This window comes from Pristiophorus japonicus, chromosome 14 (genome assembly GCF_044704955.1).
Source record: "Pristiophorus japonicus isolate sPriJap1 chromosome 14, sPriJap1.hap1, whole genome shotgun sequence".
Taxonomy (NCBI): domain Eukaryota; kingdom Metazoa; phylum Chordata; class Chondrichthyes; family Pristiophoridae; genus Pristiophorus; species Pristiophorus japonicus.
The window spans coordinates 35,425,903-35,445,734 of record NC_091990.1 but is presented as its reverse complement, the minus strand read 5'-3'; the positions used below and the strand labels follow the sequence as shown (position 1 = coordinate 35,445,734).

General features: G+C 41.4%; 1 protein-coding gene across 2 annotated transcripts in view; it reads right to left on the bottom strand.

The window, feature by feature from the left end:
- Window positions 1-16,091: 16,091 nt before the first annotated feature.
- Window positions 16,092-19,832, bottom strand: part of LOC139279857 (protein argonaute-3) — a 152,500-nt gene continuing 148,759 nt past the window's right edge. For both annotated transcript variants that reach the window (XM_070899128.1, XM_070899129.1), the window contains one exon: window positions 16,092-17,421. In XM_070899128.1, coding sequence (XP_070755229.1) covers window positions 17,313-17,421 — 109 coding nt within the window. In that variant the 3' untranslated portion in view covers window positions 16,092-17,312. The remainder of the gene's footprint in view (window positions 17,422-19,832) is intronic.

Below are 19,832 nucleotides of genomic sequence, written 5' to 3'. Positions count from 1 at the left end.
ATGAATGAGAATGATAATTTCTGTTTTATTTTTCAAAAATGCAGTTTATAAGTTATATATTTTGCAAAAGTTATTTTTACCAAGAAGCAATTTGCAATAAAATATTTGTAATCCTTCAGAAAGGTGCAGGATTGATGTAGTGTGCAACTGGTTGATGAAGCTGTGATTTATTTTATGGTGAGTTCTCAATTTTGGGCATATGCCAGGGAGACCCTCAAGTGGAAACTCCAGGTACCTCTCCACAGATAGGGGCAGGTGGGTTAGAGAATCCACTTACCCATACCCAAATATGTACCTTATAGCAGCCACCTAAAAAGCAACTTCCCTTTCAACTAGGTCAGTGGTACCAATTGTGATTTCGGTTTGTCAGAATTCATCAAATTGCCATCAGAGGTGCATAGTGAATTGAAATGCGTGCTGTGGTTCAAATCGTCTCCTCTGGTTCATATGGAGGAGGAGCAGAAGAAGCTGCAAGAAGAACCTGGTCCCTCAATCTGCATCGGAGTCCTATGCAGCAGAGCTAGTTTGAGATATCATCCTTCGGGGAATCGATATCCGTGGCATCCTCACCCATTGTCCTAGCTCCTGCACCCTTGTGGCTGGTACTTCATAATAACAACAATTTGTATTTATATAGTGCCTTTAATATAGTAAAACGTCCCAAGGCGCTTCACAGGAGTATTGAGACAAAAAATTTGACACCGAGCCACATGAGAAATTAGGGCTGGTGACCCAAAAGCTTGGTCAAAGAGGTAGGTTTTAAGGAGCACCTTAAAGAAGGAGAGGTGGAGAGGTTTAGCCAGGGAATTCCAGAGCTTTGGGCCTAGGTACCAGCAGGCACAGCCACCAATGGTTGAGCAATTATAATCAGGGCTGCTCAAGAGGAGCATAGATATTTCAGGGTGTTGCAGGACTGAAGGAGACAACAAAGATACTGAGGGGCAAGGCCATGAAGGGGTTTGAAAACAAGGATGAGAATTTTGAAATTGAGGCGTTGTTAGAAATCAGGGGTACAAAGTGTTTAAAACTGATATGAAGAATGCTGTGTATAAATCATTGTTTTGAACTGGAGACAAAATGACTCAGACTAGTATTAGATGCTTAGAAATGCTAATATTTTGGAACCCTGTGGAGATGTTATAGCATTCTGCACTATGACAACCATTATCTGTTGTTTTTAAGTTAACAATTCAACTATGTTTATGTAGCTTTAAGACAATTTATTACAGGAAAACTTAGAATGGATGGAAGTTTTGGAAAGTTAACGTAAACATTTACTATGTCATAAAGGAGATAACACTCTGAAGCGAGCAGTTTTCTGGTTTGGACTCATGGGATCAAAGGCAGGATAGGATCAAAAGAGATAACGCATGAATTTCAAAGGTAGAAATCTTCAGAAAAGTGTAAACAAGACATGCAACCAAAATCTTTAGGGCGGGTTTGACACAAGAATCGAGACAAAGAACTAGAAGCCTCATATAAATCAAAAGGCCTTGTCAATATCCCATTTCATGGCCACCCCTAAAAAGAAAAAAAGTAAGCGTCCTCAAGGTTGTCCTCACAAACGGTGTGAGGGGAGAGCAAAACAGAAGTTGGGCTGGTCGAACACTCTTCCAGTGATCCCATGCTTTACCGAAGGAAGCTCTAGACAAAGAGAAAGAGGCTGCAAGCCAGAGAACTGCTCACATGCGCCACCTGTTTGTCCAATCAGATCGCTATCAGCTACTTGTCAAGGTCATATGTTTTTGCTGTGTAACTAATGTATTATATTCTGTCTTATTAAACTCTGATTAAACACATTATACCCACCAGATTGGTTTACAATCGATCCTGATTATTAAAGTGACCAGAGATAGCCTTAACGTGGCTATTTCTAACAGCGTTGCTTAACCAGGAGCCAATGAAGGTCAATGAGCACAGGAGTGATGGGTGAGTGGGACATGGTCTATGTAGGGTACAATGTGGGAGGCTAGCCAGGAGTGCATTGAAATAGTCAAGTCTAGAAGTAACAAAGGCATGGATGATGGTTTCAGAAGTGGATGAGCTGAGGCAAGGGTGGAGATGGGCAACGTTATGGAGGTAGAAATAGACAAGTCTTAGTTTTGCAGCGGATATGTGGTCGAAAGCTCATGAGCTTCACCGTGTAAGGACGCCTCCTCGAGCCTACCCTTACAGTATGCATGGTGCCATTCTCCGAGTTGGTGCTGGCTCGGGTCAGATCGAGTGATGCTACATCTTTAGGAAGACCGGCACAGGGATGTTGACATTTTCAGTACCTGAATTGTACGAGATGGATAAGGGGTCATTTTTAGTGTGAAGTCAGAGTAGAGAGATGAGTGGCTGCTAAAAGCAACTGCAGTTTGCCGCGCAGAGCGTGCAAGGTAAAATAGAAGGATAAAGGTGTTTAGGAATTCTGCACTACTTCTCCAGCCTTGCACTTTGTCATGGCCCAGACTCTTATCCTATCTGTATAGCCAGCGCATTTTCTTCCAGAGGGGACAGGTTGTGGAGGAGGGTTCGACCTTCTCCTACAAGATGAGTGTGTTAGTGGCAGCCTCGTGAGGTGTTTTGAGAATGTGGCTGTCGTGGTAGAATAGTTTGTACGTTGTGTGAAAGATGCGAGGTGAAGCGAAGTGAGGGTCGTAATATTGGTGAGAGTAGGGGGTGCAAGGTTTGAGAAGGTGATGGAGTAAAATGTGTTGTGGTGATTGGAGGAGAGTGAAGGGAAGTGAGCGACTGGCATATTGTGAGCAATGTTTCATAGGCAGTCCCTTGGAATCGAGAAAGACTTGCTTCCACTCTTAGAATGCGTCCTTAGGTGGCTGAACGAGAGCCACAGGTGGGACAATCGTTGAGGGTAAGGGAGGGTGGGCCAAGTTAGCCGCACGTTCTTTCCACTGCCTGAGCTTGTTTTCTGCATGCACTTGGCGATGAGACTCAAGGCGTTTAGCGCCCTCCCTGGATACACTGCCTCCATTTAGCCTCCAATGAGGCTGCAGGTGGTGGCGGTATGAGAATAATTGAGGGGAGAGGCAAGATTCTTTCTGTGATAACTCTGGTGAGGTCATTTGCAGCAATGCCCTCGGAGCTGACTTCCTGGCATTAACCTCCTATGCAACCATTGGTGGCAGAGGTATTGCCTGGAGGGTTTTCTCTCCCCTCCCAACTCCTTGGGGCGGGGTGGGGAACAGGATCGCTCTCCTCCTATCCACCGCTTGGACCAAGATCTCCAAAGCAGTATAGGAAAACCTGGGGCCCGATCTGCTGGTCTTGCAGCCATTTCAATACAAGTGTTCCCTGCTGTTAGCAACTGGAGTGGGCCTCTCTTTTAAGAGGTGCTTGCTGCCTTAAAATGCCGTCAGTGAAGCCGGATTTGCTACCTTTGCTCCCACCCCAAACAGATGCACGTCAATGAATAGTGCAGATAGCGTTGGCTGCACATCTGACTCAATGAGCTGGCAGTATCAATTGAATGTGGCCCCTGCAACCATGTGAACACACCTGTGCAGTGACCATTTTCACACAATTGAATTTCTCAGGCCCCATGTTTTCACCTGCACCAAGTCCCACCTTCCAATCCTCTCCAAGCTCCAGTAAGTCCATTTCAAAATTCTTTGTCCTGATTTTTAAATCATTCCATGGCCTTGTTCCATCATCATCATCATCATCATCATAGGCAGTCCCTCGAAATCGAGGAAGACTTGATTCCATTCCAAAAGTGAGTTATCAGGTGACTGAACAGTCTCGGAATACAGGAATTACAGTCTGTCACAGGTGGGATAGACAGTCGTTGGAGGAAAGGGTGGGTGGGTAGTCTGGTTTGCCATACGCTCCTTCTGCTGCCTGCACTTATTTTCTGTATGCTCTCGGCGACGAAACTCGGTGCTCAGCGCCCTCCCGGATGCTCTTCCTCCACTTAGGACGGTCATTGGCCAGGGACTCCCAGGTGTCGGTGGGGATGTTGCACTTCATCAAGGAGGCTTTGAGGGTGTCCTTGAGATGTTTCCTCTATCCACCTGGGGCTCACTTGCCCACCTAATCCGTCGATGACTGATATCATATCCTCACCCCCATCATTGGCAACTGCTTGTTCAGCCACTGCGGCAGACTCTGAAATTCTCTACCCTCTCTCCTCCATCTTACAACCCTCTTCTTTTACCATGCCTTGAGTTTCTCCATTGCACCTATTTCTTTCCTTTTCCCATGCTGTGTTCACTATCACTTTCTTCTTTATTGCAAATCCTTTGTTACATCTTTTGTACCTGAGCAGCACTGAATAAATGCAAAGTTTTAGCCAAGGAAAAAGTCGGACTGGATACGCTACCCAGTGACCTCCTTCTGGAAAATACACGTATGGATTTCAGGACGAGACAGAATCTGGGTAGGCTAGGTTGCTTTGTAGTTATACAATTTGCTGACACTTGACACTCGGGACAAAAAGGGGCTACCTACTGGAAGGCTGCCAAGGTCTGTATGATGATACCTCAGGAGCGAAACTGGAAAAGGAGTGCCCAACAGCTTGGCTGATAAAGTGAACAAAGCTTCCATCAATGTGCAGGTGCACCAGAGTAGCTTGGTATAATCATTCTTGGATTTACTCTTTTCAAATGGGTAACTTTCTGTTCTTTCCCAATTGCAGAGACTTGTTGTAAGACAATACTCGGTGGCACGCTGTAACTGCTGATTCAACCATTGGCTTTTTTTTTTGAAAACTTGATTTTTGATTTATTCTACATTTATCAAGGTGAGGGTCATTCATCTGTTCTATGCCCAGAGACTCGGGAGTAACAGTTAAATGCAGAATAAAGATCCCTCTACTCTGCCACGACAGCATCCCTTCTATATCAGAGAATTTTCCAATTGCCACATTACTGATCATGCGTCACTCATTCACACTGGTTCTCCTCTTTTCCAATGTTCCCTTTGTCAGCCAAGGTTCACCCGATATAAACTTCAACTCATCCAGAGCTCCAACATTCACATCCCATTCTGCACAGTCTTGCTCATTTCGCACTCCTGTCCTTGCTGACCTCCACTGGCTCCCTATTCCTCAGTACATTGATTTCAAATTCCTTGCTCTAGTCCACAAATCCCTCTAACATTCTCCAGGCTTAGAATTCTGTTCTCAACCCCCACTTCCAATTGGGGTTGACTGTGTTCACCCTTTCCTTGGCTCAAAAATTGGTGGCAGAACCTTCAATCATCTTGAAAAACACTCTCTAAATCATTCACCATGTTACTTCACCACCACGTCCTCCTTTAAAAGCTTCCTCAAAACATATTTTCTCAAATAGGCCCGCACCCAGTTTTTCTCTTCAGTCTGATCTCTAAATGTGTAGTTGTTTGAGATTTTTTGCATTGTTAAAGGGATTATATAAATGTAAGTTGTAATCACCCTCATTACTAAATCAAAATCAGTTTTATATTGTGGTGGATTGCGACTGCTGATACAGATTTTACATAGGACATTTACAACCGATAAAGGAGATTTTTATCCCATCAGTCTATGAGCTGCTTTTAACTCTGGTACTGGAGCTGAAAGGCCAATGTCTAACCTGCTGCACACCAAAGCAGAGCTGATAGTATTTCAATTAAAAAAAACAATGAAACCTGTATGTGCTGTTTGTATGGTAAAAGAGTAGCACTGACAAGAAACCATTATCAGTTTGAACCAGAGAAACAAGAAATATTGGACTTGCCTGAACTTTAATGTAATTGAAATAAACTTTTATTGAAGAGGACAGTAACACTGAACAAAAAAGTTACATAAAAAATTACAATAGATTTAGTTGAAGAACCTATAGGATTTTGTTATTGAATCCTGTTTCTTTTGTGATACTGTAGATTTGATTTTCAATACATATTAAGACTGGGAAACATCCCACTGGCGGACAGTGTGGGACAAACCACAAGATGTTGCCAGGATGATGTAATGTTAATATGTAACTGCTTGTTGAGCAATCCTTCTGGATACCTTTTTACTGGCTTGTGAGCACAAGCTATCGGGGGGGGGGGGGGGGGGGAAAAGAGAGATACATTGAAAAAAAGCGTTAAAACTTTTAGTAACAAAGATGAATTCTTGCAGCAAAAATCAAAACTATAACAAAATCACAATTTCGTTTGGGGACTTATTCAAAGAATATTTTGAATTATAGAAATGCATGATGGCTGTGTCTTTTTCCAATTTTTAAACTAGATTTAAAAAAAAACACCTGTAACATGTGGCCAAAGTACTGCACAGAAGTTTCATTGTGGGAACTGTGAAAAACATTGTCCCACAATGTTGTGGGATCACAGATCTTATCAGTTGAGGAAGGACAGGAACAAATACACTTCCTTTTCATTTCATGAGACAGGGCCAACATGGTCCCAAATGCTTTCAGAGAAGTTTCACCGAGCAGTCAGTTATGCACAAGATGACAAGTAAGTACAGCAAAACTTCTGTACAGAATCAAATGGACAATTTTTTTTGCATGTTACTATATTGCATTTTTATTGATGGGAATTTTAATTGATAATTGACGTGAAAAGAAGAAAATGTAATTCCCCCAACTGTATACAAGGAACAAGGTATTTTTAAAGCCGAAAATATCTCAGTGCTGAAAATGATTGCTAGGATTTTTATGGGTAATCAAAACGTCTGCCCAGTTACAGAAAACTTTGGATCAGACTGCCCAGGGACAACAAAATCCAAGAAGTCAACTGGCAAATTCATTTGCATTTTAACAAAGAATCAAATTCATTATTTTTTTTGTTACAAGGATGGACAGAGTTAGAAATTTTTACAAATTATGAACACATTTACAAAACATATTGAGCAATATTAACCCTCTTGAGGACTGCAGTAACAATTCTGCACCAATATAAGATTACAATCTATCTTATTCAGAGAATACTTGGAATTTATGAAATGTTCAGGCCCTGTGCATTTCTCAATCATAATGTGCATCACATATCAGACAACTAAAGCTAGTTTGAAGGCATTATATATTGGTGCATATTTAAGCTGTAAAGCACATTGTCAAGTTTGGGTTGATGAATTTTTAAATTGAAAAGCTGATTATGGTCTGCCTGTGTGAAAACTGTAAACTGCCCAATAACCTGCTGAGTTTGACAACCTACTGAAGTTCAGCAACTACAAAAACGCTGCCGCAGCTTCAATGATGCAAGTAGGGAGGATGATTCAGTGACATCGCAGTGGAGCCCCAGGGCTAATGTTTGTTCAGACACAACACTGAAGATTTATGGATTAAAAAAGTGAGTAATTGCAAACAAAAACAAAACAAATCTGATTCAGTACTCAAGAGGGTTAATACAGAAGTTATCTCCTGGGAAGTCAGCATTGAAAGAGTCAAAGATATTTCTCAGCCTAATATGAAAGCTGGATCAGGTATGTAAATTTACACAACAGGAAACAAGAGGGAATGCACTTTATCCCACAAATAAGATCGATCCCATAATTCATCAGTTTCACTTCGGTAATCAATGGGATGATCATCATACCCACCCTTCCCTACAGAGCTGTTTCAGGAGACATTAGCAGCCAGATTATTACATTTGTGTGTTGGGTCCCAGTGGCCTATGATGTAACTGAAGCAGCTCTATCGCATATTCTGTTTATACAACAAGCAGAAAATGTAGACATAAACTAGTATTACATTTATTGAAAAGTTGCTTTTCATTATGTGAAAACCTGCACCAATGCAGTTAAGATTCATTATGAGGTCACTGGCATGGTACAGAAGCGCATTGATACTGCACCGCACTGTGCTATGGGCTGGTAGGACACAACTGGCTTGCCACTCCCCACATGGCGAGTTCACAAAATCAGCCATGCAGTCAGGGAAGCATTCAGTCAAGGTCAGGCACTTATCCAGAGGGAGGGAAAATTCAGCTGGCAAGTCACCCACCACAGTTGCTCTCCAAACATCTGCATCAAGCGTGACCAGAGACCTAGAAATAGGTCTGCCGGTCATTTTTTTGGCTCGGGAATGGTGTATGTTGCAAGGAGCCATCAAAGTGGGAATTTAATGATTTCACATTAGAACTGCTATGTCGCCAGAGAGGTGAATATGACATCATAAAGAAAGTGATATTCAATGGCAGTGGAATAAGTTATCCAATGGGCTAAATTACCACTTCTGTGATATATAAAGCAAGAGAATGAATACTGTCAGTTGATTCTCTCCCACATAACTCAGTATGGCTTTCTCAATTCCCAGGATATAACATAGCCTCACCGCTGACCCACCACATTGCTGCCAATATTGGGTAAAAGTTGAACTTTTACTGGTATAAAAGGTCAACTTTCTATATAGTTAGTTATAAAAATTAGAAAAAATGCTATACGGCATGAAGCTCATCTGAGGTCACTTTGGAGATTTATGGATTGGCATTTGGCCATTCGAGTGGGAGAGTGTTTAAGAAAAAGGGAATAAACAGTATAATGGATAAAAAAAACCACATCAGTGGCCTTCATTATGTGACTTACAATCCACAATACACCCTGCAATGTGTTCTACGACTGTCTGCACAGACTGCATCACTCTTGGATTTCAGTTAAAACCAGCTTTTGGTGGCTGCAAAATCTTAAGTTATCTCTTAGACCTGCTAATGTCACAATGACACCTAATGGAATTCATTAATAAAGCATATGCACGAAAGAACCAATGTTCCATCATTTTAAATGAAGATTTTATCTTCTGCAAGAGCTGCTTGAAGTTCTTGTAACCCTTTAATGAAGGCCAGTGATCTAACCTAAGTGACCTCAACAGCACAGTAACAGGTACAACAGCCAAAAGTAATACAGATAACAAACATTTATGATAATTTCAAATTCACACTCATCTCCTCTGAAGAAAAAGGCAACAAGCGATAGCAGAGACCCTCCCTCTAAATGTATAATCGCAACACTAATGCATATGTTACATTGCGGTATGCTAAACATTAGTAATAAATAAGAGTTAACTTTCAGAAATAACCACAAAATAAAGGCTCATTTTTTTCCATTAAAAATCCAATTTTGATAACTGCTATTAAGACAATTTTTGAACATTTTTAAAGTGTACTGTCAAGCATGTGCAGCAGATATAATGTAACCAAAAGCAGTATTTTCTTTATGCAGCATATGAAGGTTACTGAGGTGCAGTGTTTTTTTTTAATCCCAAGCTTCCTTAAACAGAACGCTCACCATACACAACCACCAAATCTATCAGTTTTCATACTTTATATAAGCCTTCTTGGCTAGGAAGGAAACTGTGCAAGAGTTCTTGAGCTTGACACAAATGCTGCTCTGTGCTAGGCTAACAGGAGGTATGCTTGCTGTGAGATGAGACAAAGTAGGTCATTTTTTTTCTTTTCCTTCTCTTCCTCCCCAGGATATGATTCTTCTTTAACATAAACCGAATGCGCGTGAAGCTAGTGGATTTAAGTTACAAGTAGCACTGGAAGTCAAACCTCCAACCACAGGATTGTGAACAGTGTTCACGATAGGATTGTAAAAAAATCAAGTAAAATTCTCATTTAACAAAACATTTTACTCTATTTAACACAAGCGACGTACAATGAACAAATTCTTATGACTGGTTCAATTTTGATTTACTTTTCTACATTTCGTATTTCCACAATTTCAACATTTCGTATCTCCACAATTTCAACATCTCTTCCTCCTCTACTACTTAAATAGGAAACTGGACAAATTTAAGCTGCTTACAATTGTAAGTTAATAAAAGGATGATGATGGGGAATGAGCACCTTCACAATTATGTGACTGACTATCCTGTTCAAACCCCTTCATTACCTTTCTTTAATAATCAACAGTTTAGGAAGGATGTCAAGGCGTTGGAGAGGATGCAGATTAGGTTTACCAGGATGATACGAGGGATGAGGGAAGTCAGTTATGTGGAGAGATTTGAGAAACTGGGATTGTTCTCCTTAGAGTAGAGAAGGTTAAGGGGAGATTTAATAGAGTATTCAAAATTGAGGAGTTTTGATAGAGCAAGTAGGGAGAGACTGTTTCATGGGTTGGTAACCAGAGGTTATAGATTTAAAATTAGCAAAATTACTAAAATGGGATATGAAGAGATTTTTTTTTGCACACAGGAACACATTATCTGAAAGGGTAGTGGAAGCACATTCCATAGGAACTTTCAAAAGGCAATTGGACATGTACTCGAAGACGACTAATTTTCAGGGTTATGGGTAAAAAACTGGGGTGTGGACTAAATTGGACAGCCCTTTCAAAGAGCTGGCACAGGCACAATGAGGCGAATGGCCTCCTTCTATGCTGTACAATTCTATGATTCTAATGTACTGTAGTCTAACTTGATATCCTTGATTCTTCGCTTTCATGAAGATTCTTTCACTAACTTTAGAATATTCTTTTAAAAAAAGTCAATTCAGCCAAAATATCAAACCCATCAAAAATCTAATAGTACTTACATCTGCTAATAGAAAATATCATTTAAAAAATATACTTTTTAAGCACAATTTCAAGTTCATACCAAACCATCGAGGGGAAAGGTACCTAGACAGAGTAAGAAACCAGTCTGAAATGTTGAGTTTTCAACTTTAATTTGATAAATCACATCACATTATATTAATTATTGGGGGGTGGGGGGGGAAAGAGTTATCCAATTATTAATTCAGCTTCCTTGGAGTGAAAAAAACCTGCCAGTTAACATTACAGGGAATGACCAACACAAACAAACTGTAGAAAACAATTAAAATAAGTATTGCAAATAATCTTTTTTGCATCAATATTCTACCCCTCTCTTTGTAAAAGCTTCAACTTCTTGTACCTTGCTCAAATGGCCATTATTTATGGGTGGACCTGGAGATAGAATGCTGGCAAACTGTTCATTCATTAGGAATATTACAGCAGAGCTGGATCCTGTCCTCATCTGATATCCACACATTTGCCCTAACAGCAGAGGTAACAGAGGATAGTGATCAGAAGCAGTAACCCTGCCTGATTTTCCACTCTCTAATCCACATATGCTGAGGCCAATTGTAGCACCCCAAAGTCCCAGCCAAGATCATCCGACAGACAGGTAATCAAAGTAGGGATTTTGCTGTTCTGGATGGCTCAGCTGCTCACGGTGCTACTGGAGGAACGTGAGAGTTATGATTCAATAAAACCAAGATCAACATCAGAATAGCATCTCTCTTACTGTTAGAAGCAAATACGTCAACTTCTTGTAGATGGAAAACTTTTGAATGTACTACCCACAAACAAGTAAATCTTCTGGTTCACTGGCTCATCCAGGTCAGTTCTTTTGAATTAAAATCAAATAGGGAATGCCAAAAGATCATGTAATATGTAATCCTCAGTAAGTGAGTATTCCCTTCCTGAAATTATGGTTCTACCGGTGAGCACACTTAAAAGCATGTTCGTTAAGAGGGTTCTTTCATATTATTAAATAAAATTATAAACAGTTCCTTTGTTTTTAAATAAAAGATTATTCTATGAATAATCTTTTATTTTATCTCCACAAATGTTATATTCATAAAATGCAAGGGGAGCCAAAGGAATTGTGTGTATACATTTACATGTAAATACATGTTCACCATTTCACAAACTGGAATTCTGTCTCCAAGAGCTCCATTTGTTTACTGAAAATACCAACTCGAACTTGGGAGACATGATGATGATATAGGCCTAATAACAGGAGTAACGCATAGTGAAGTTGGCCACCTATTAAACAAAGCTTTTGTTAAAGTTACAGATCGATCACAAATTCTAACATACTGCATTCTGTATCATACCAGTTACACGTCATAACACTCATTAGGCCTGAATCACTCATCCCACCCTCAGACATTAGGTCTGGAGTTAAAGGGGTAGAACTCAACTTTGATGTACAAACATTTACAAATAGGAAATATTCTCAACCTTGGAGATGGATTTTAAAGAAATGTAGTCAATTCACAACAATCATAGCTCCTATTCTGTCTCTTTTTCTGGTTAGGTTGTGTATTGAGAGTGTTCTTCAAAGCTTTTTGTATTATAGTCCCCATCTTGGTCCTGACTTAGAAGAAACTGCCATTAAATACATCAGCTACAGGATACTGTCATATTCTTGGCATTATATAAAACTGTTTCAGCCACATAATGAACGGAAAAAAAAAACAATTCTACAGCACCAGCTTCTGTAAAGGCACTTTCTAAGGACTGTCCTTCAAAAAAATAATTAAAATGGATCAGCATAAATGCTGAAACCACCCCTTTCCTATAGCAATAGACCAGTACAAATACCAGATCTGTACAGTCAGTCAGTGGCCAAACCAAAACATTAATGGTACAGGCACTAGCCCTGTACAGCACAGATATTCAGTATAATCAGTTCCAGCACTTATTACAGATGTAGTGGTACAGATATAGCATCTAGTAGTACCAGACGTGTATTGAGAGATCATTCCAGTACACTAAACCAGCAGATGCTATGCTGGTAAAAGCCTCTGTATTACTATAAATACAGGTACGAAGAGGTACCAAGATAGATATAGCATGTTTTATCAACTGCCCGGAACCTGTACCCGATTGACACGATTCTAATGCGGTGGTATTGATACAGGCAACCAGTTAGGTTTTCATGTGCACCAATTCTTTTGTTTAGTTGTGTCTCCCAGTACAAGTTAACGATACATCAGTACTAAAACATAAATCAGTAGGAAATGTTTTGAAAAAAATAACGGTAAGGGGTTTGGAAAGAGCTGGCCTGATTCAATTTTTATACTGGTCAATCACTACATTCTTCCCTTCACTCTTGTAAATAGGAATCGCGAGCATCTCTTCAATTCCTAGTGCAGTTATTGTCTGACACTGATTAACAAATAGCAGCTATCGGTCTCACTGCCCTCCCAACGCTGGTACATAATGACGTTCGTCTGCAAATGCAGTCGGCACTTTACATAGGCATTCACAAACTGAGCTGATGGGTATGGTACAGGGACACACGCCCCTCCTCACAGGAAACCTCTATTTTACAGATTGATGTTACGGAAATGTCTGTCTGATTGATAAATATGCAGTACAAGGAAGCATTCTGTTTATACGCTATCAGGTTGTAAAGTTGCAAGAGCAGCATTACATGTACATCATTATTGTACATTGTCTAAAGTAAAGTAAACAGTGGTGATTTGAATTGTGATCCAGACTTGGTATTGGCTCAATTAAATCAGATCATCTACAGAGACCAAATGGAACATGACAAAGGCACCAAGTATCATATTAAAGTCTTGGTGTGGCATGACTGCAGAACTCTCCTCCCCCTCAAACATAGCTCATAGGGAGCTGGTGAGTTAATTTGAAAAATGTCGCATGACTCCATGACTGTGCGAGGGCTGCAAATGCAAGATTAGCCCGAGTAAATGTTATCAAATCTTAGAATTGCTGAGCTAATTAGGAGGGTGATTCTAAGGGAGTAAAAAAAAAAGGCAAACCATTTTAAATTATATACAATAAAAATTATGCATCATAAATTCTTGGTGGTGGGGTCAAGAGAATACATCTGTGATGATCACGGATTCTGACAACCCTAGGTGCGTGCACTGTTCCTTGATGGTCAAGCAGCGGGAAATAGTTTGGATCAAAATGAAGAATATGTCCACAAGCTTGGGAGAGCAAATATTCTCTCTGACCAGATCCTAGAATCTTGAAAATGAAATCTGTCTTCGGTAGAAGTGAGATTCATAATAAACAATTTTTTCTACCACTTGACTCGAGTGGTAAGTGTAAGCAGAGGGGTGTAGCAACCTCCTAGACCAGAATAAGAACAATGGATTAAAATGGTGAGATTCCATCTCATTTGGAGTGCTTTGATAGTTTGGTAGATTATCCGTTGATACAGAAGTCTATTTCTAACTGGATCTCCAGATTGTGGAACAAGGCCTGCTGGTTCTTGTGATTGTTGATCTATCTCACAAAAAGTTGGAGTGTGTCCAAATTATTCATTCTGTTGGAATAAGTGGACACAATTTGCCGAGATATTTTTCACTTTCAACTTTATGTTCCCTTTGTGATGAATTATTTATTTGATGATCCAACTAGCTGCTGACCTCTCCCTGGAGAGATCAATACAGAGTTCACACTACAAGCCTGCATTGGGTTGGTTATTTTGTTTTTCCCTTGTCGTTCCAGTACATGGTGGTTTTGTCCACCCAAACATTTTTTTGAAAAATGGAGAATGTCTTGAAAGATAGACAATACTTTCTAAAGTATGAGGAGTTCCAATGAATATAATGATACTCCTGCTCCTACTTCACCCACTGACTTCGAACTATCTGATGACCTTTGTGGTCTCTCACCTATTGAGTGAGTAATTTGAAAGTGGCGTGAAATCCATAGCAGAATGTTGACAAGATCGAAATACTAAGTAATGTCATAGCTGGAATAATGTCCCCTGAAACACTGCTTCATGAAGAGAATATTTTGGAAGAATGTTAATAACATCAGCAAATGAGCTCCGAAGAAACTAAATGTCCTAAAAAAAAAACACACACACTTCTGCAGAGGATGTTTCCAAAGTAAAGATTCCCCTGAATTGGGGACCCTCCTGACCAAAATCATGTAACCCTTGACATGATCTGTAGAACCCAAGTAGTTATGATTGCTCATTCGCAAAACAAAATTTTCTGAGCAACATGCCCTGACCAGTTATTTGTGAAGCTTACGAAAAAGAACCACTAACATCTGATGATAAAAGGAACAGTAAAAGTGACATCTCGAGGTCTTTTGATACTTTTGAGATCTTCCAGGCAACTATGTGCATCCAGAGCTGCAACAGATGTGCACGTGAAACACAATATAAAGGATAACAAGATGCCTTTGACTTTGTATAGTAGCAGTCCTGTATACACTGAGATTTGTTGTGGTCAGAACCGTTTAAGATCTAGAGTTTAAAAAAAAACTATTTCAAAGATGGATTATTTTCTTCTCAAGCAAAGCACTTTTTGTTTCACTGGAAATAGACAATCAAAACTTTTTTTTGGACATTGTGAACTGTCTAAGAACTTAGGGGAAATAGATACAACTAATCTTCTAATCTACCACAGGAGGCAACACAAGAACTGTGCAGGAATGTGACCATATTACGCTCCTCTCTGAAAATCAGGTGAGCAACATGGGATCCTAGCAGGAGTGCTATTCTTCATTCGGATACATCAATAACTCAGTAAATGACTTGGAATTCTAATTGCGCTATTTCCTTGAATGCAAGGAACTCAATGCAAAATTTGCCCATGACAACGGCAACTGGGAAAGATGTGGGCACTATGATTGCACACTTAGATTTCCAAAATTTCCAAGCATAAAGGGCAGAAAAGGAACATGTAATGTGCCACCCCATCACACATAGAATGCATAAATACTTGTGTACTATGCAGCCCTTCTGTAAAGTCCAGGACGGAAGGTTGATATTTTCTTTTCAAAAGTTGCGTTGTTAATTGCCTTTCCAAATTAATAAAACTATAAGACCTTTTAAGCAACTCAGTTTGATTTAATCTGATTGCAGTTCACCACTATGGAGATGCGTAAGGAATGGAGATAAAGTTGATAGGCTTTTCATATTTCATTACTGTGACCATGCCTGAAGAATCAGTTTAAACACAACCAGAGATACATTCCTTTTTAAAGCTGGCATATTCTTTGAAAGCTTGCGTGTCAGGCTTCGAGGGTTAGTCCTCATCATATCTGAGGCAAGGTGGGGGAATAAATTGAAAAATATTTGAGTCTGCTTTTCATCAAATGACAATAAACCAGCATTTTGTGAAAGGGAGGACAATTCTGCAGTTTCTTCTTTGTTTCCATAAAGTTCTAGTTACTTGTTCTGTAAAAGTACAGATTTTTCATGTGGAGGAGAGGCGGTTTTGTAGGGCTGGGACACAGGCAATGCCCATCCATCAAGGCGGCTGCAGCATTTTGTATATTGCGGTTCGAGCCAGTGCAATGACAACCGTTAGATAAAATATGCAGTTCATGAGGTTTTACAAAGTGCAAACAACGTCATGAGATTTGTATCAATGAAACAAGTCAAACTGTTTTATGAAAAATTTCCAAATAAAAAAAAAATTGGTTTATCATCTTAAAATGGAATGACTGAAATAAAACAGAAATATATTTGAAAAAAAATTCACATTTCAGTGATTAGATGTGTAAATTAAATAAAGTAACGTTCCAATAAAGTAACATTAAAACGTCCCAGCCCTACTTTTTTTTTTGCATTCAACTTTTTTTCTTATTAAAACTGATAAGGTTCTGAAGTGCGGAGGTGTCCACTCTCCCACGATTATAGTGGTACAACTGCTGCTCCAGTACAGCGTAGGACACGGGCTTTCTTACCAACCGCTTATTGCACTAACGGTAGCAATGTTCTGTCAGTATACAACACGGTTACATTCCAGAACTAAATAAAATTGACGCTACTATATTTTTTTAATGTAAATTCATATTAAATTAAGCATTAATTTTTTCTAATAAATATAAAGATGCTAAAACAAAAAAAAAATGAAGTCACATTTAGTTGTGAGCTAGCAAGTAAACAATAACAAAAAAAAACAGCAAAAGTTTCTACATTAAACAGAGCCCCCAAGTCTTGGAATTTTCAAAAGTTCCTCTCACACCATCATTATTTAGGCTCATCCAAGTCCCGGATTTTATCTTCTATAATAGTTACAAAATTCCACCGCTCTGGTTATGAAGTTTAGTCATAACTACTAGCTATGCTCAATAGTCATTTGACTTAATTGACAACTTAACCAGTAAACAGAATTTGAACAGTGGCACAGTGGAGGTGGGACATCTTGGATCTCAAGAAGCACTGGTAGGAACTCCTTAGAGAATATCTTTTCAAGCACGTCTTCCTCTCCCACTCCCCAAGTTGAGGACTCCGAGTGAATGGCTGGATTTTTGACTTAATTAGTTACTACTTTTGAGATCCAAGGTTTGTGGAACCTTTTTCTTTGTTCCGTTTTCATGTTGCTTGATAAAGATGAGTTTTGTGCTGCCAAACACTGAGGTAAAGGCAAAAAGGAAACTATACTGAAAAAAAGAAAAAGGAAAGACACAGACATGAGGTCTGACGGAGCACACGCGCACACACATACACGCACACACACAGAGCAGTTGGCTGGTTTCATATTGCATAATAGTGCTATGATCTTCGTAGGTAAACAATCCCTTTCCGTCAGTTTATGAAACTACTGTCTCCGCACAGTGAAAGTTACAGTATGGCTGGAGACATTGCCCGTAAACTGACCCCACTGGAAATGCAGGCTGTAATCTTCGGTTCCTTTTGGAGAGAAATTTCCCAAACTCAAGCGAAGTACATTGTGCGTAAGGTGTCCTGGTGGATCTGCACAGCCTTGGCAAGAGCCTGGGGGTCACGTCCATTACTCTGTCCAGAAATGTGACTACCTTCAGCGCTGTGAATAATTGGAGAAAGATAATCAGAACTGGACACACTCTTACTTCAATAGCTGCATTTGTCTTGGTATTTAATACATTCATGTCTATGCAGAATATAATTACAGCCTCAAAACCAAGTGTCTTCTTGTGTATATGTTACACTGCGAAGAATATTCTTAACCTGGGTATTGCTGAAATAGCTTATATTATCACTGTTGCAAAAATCTCATGTGAAAGATTCATTCCCCCCGCCCCCCCCAAAAAAAAATCATAAAAGTTTTGTTTATCCAGACATAGAAATATAGAAGGAGTTTCTTTATTTGATGCCAGTTTTGACATCAGTCTATTTTTGAACTTCACACAAGTTCTGTAAAATATTTAGATGAACCCAACTCGCACTGCTATATAAAAAAAAAGATTCTGTCAAGGATTTTCTGTTACTTTTGGAAAGGGATAAAAGTGAACTAATTAAAATAAAAACTGCAAAGCACCATGTAAGGGTGCCATGTATAGGGAAAGGGTAGGGGCCAAGTTTCGGCCTGAGTTGCTCCTGTTTTTTTGGAGCAACTGGTTTAGAATGGAGTATCTTAGAAATTGCAATTCTCAGCATTTAGTTTGCTCCAGTTCTAGTCAGTTAGAACAGTTTCAGTTTGGAACAGATTTTTTTTTTCAAAAAGGGGGCATGTCCGGCCACTAACGCCCATTTTGAAAGTTTAGGCAGTGAAAACATACTCCAAACTAAGTTAGAATGGAGTAAGTGTAGATTTTTGTACGCTCAGAAAAACCTTGTCTACACTTAGAAAATCAGGCGTAGGTTACAAACCAGGCGTAGGGAGGGGGGGGGGGGGGGGGGGGGAAAGAGTTTACAGACATTAAACACTTCAGTTTTACAAATAAAGAGCCATCAATAATAAATGATAAATAAATCAATAAATCAACCAAAAAAAGGAAAAATAATTAAAAAAAAAATAAAAAAATTAATAAAACATTTTCTACTTACCGACTGCAGCACCGGGAGTCCTCCAACAGCGTGCTGGGACGCCCCCCCCCCCCCCCAACCCCCAACCTCCCTGTGTGTCTCTGTCAGTGTCTCTATCTCTCTGACTGTGTGTGTCTCTCTCACTCTCTGTCTGTCAGTGTCTGTGTTTCTGACAGCGAGGGGAGGGGGGCTGGGGGGGGGGCAGGGAGAGAAGGGGGGGGGAAGAGGAGAGAAGGGGGGGGAAAGAGAAGGGAGGGGGGGGAAAGAGAAGGGAGGGGGGGAAGAGAAGGGAGGGGGGGGGGAAGAGAAGGGAGGGGGGGGAAAGAGAAAGTGGGGGGGGAAAGAGAAGGGGGGGGGAAAGAGAAGGGGGGGGGAAAGAGAAGGGGGGGGGAAAGAGAAGGGAGGGGGGGAAGAGAAGGGAGGGGGGGAAGAGAAGGGAGGGGGGGAAGAGAAGGGAGGGGGGGAAGAGAAGGGGGGGGGAAGAGAAGGGGGGGGGGAAGAGAAGGGAGGGGGGGGAAAAGAGAAGGGAGGGGGGGAAGAGAAGGGAGGGGGGGGAAAGAGAAGGGGGGGGAAGAGAAGGGAGGGGGGGGGAAGAGAAGGGAGGGGGGGGGAAGAGAAGGGAGGGGGGGGGAAGAGAAGGGAGGGGGGGGAAGAGAAGGGAGGTGGGGGAAGAGAAGGGAGGTGGGGGAAGAGAAGGGAGGGGGGGGAAGAGAAGGGAGGGGGGGAAGAGAAGGGAGGGGGGGAAGAGAAGGGAGGGGGGGAAGAGAAGGGAGGGGGGGGAAGAGAAGGGAGGGGGGGGAAAGAGAAAGTGGGGGGGGAAAGAGAAGGGGGGGGGGAAAGAGAAGGGGGGGGGAAAGAGAAGGGAGGGGGGGAAGAGAAGGGAGGGGGGGGAAAGAGAAGGGAGGGGGGGAAGAGAAGGGAGGGGGGGAAGAGAAGGGAGGGGGGAAGAGAAGGGGGGGGGAAGAGAAGGGGGGGGGGGAAGAGAAGGGAGGGGGGGGAAAAGAGAAGGGAGGGGGGGGAAAGAGAAGGGAGGGGGGGGAAGAGAAGGGAGGGGGGGGAAAGAGAAGGGGAGGGGGGGGAAGAGAAGGGAGGGGGGGGAAGAGAAGGGAGGGGGGGAAGAGAAGGGAGGGGGGGGAAAGAGAAGGAGGGGGGGAAGAGAAGGGAGGGGGGGGGAAGAGAAGGGAGGGGGGGGGAAGAGAAGGGAGGGGGGGGAAGAGAAGGGAGGTGGGGGAAGAGAAGGGAGGTGGGGGAAGAGAAGGGAGGGGGGGGAAGAGAAGGGAGGGGGGGAAGAGAAGGGAGGGGGGAAGAGAAGGGAGGGGGGAAGAGAAGGGAGGGGGAAAGAGAAGGGAGGGGGAAAGAGAAGGGAGGGGGGAAAGAGAAGGGAGGGGGGAAGAGAAGGGAGGGGGGAAAGAGAAGGGAGGGGGGTAGAGAAGGGTGGGGGGGAAAGAG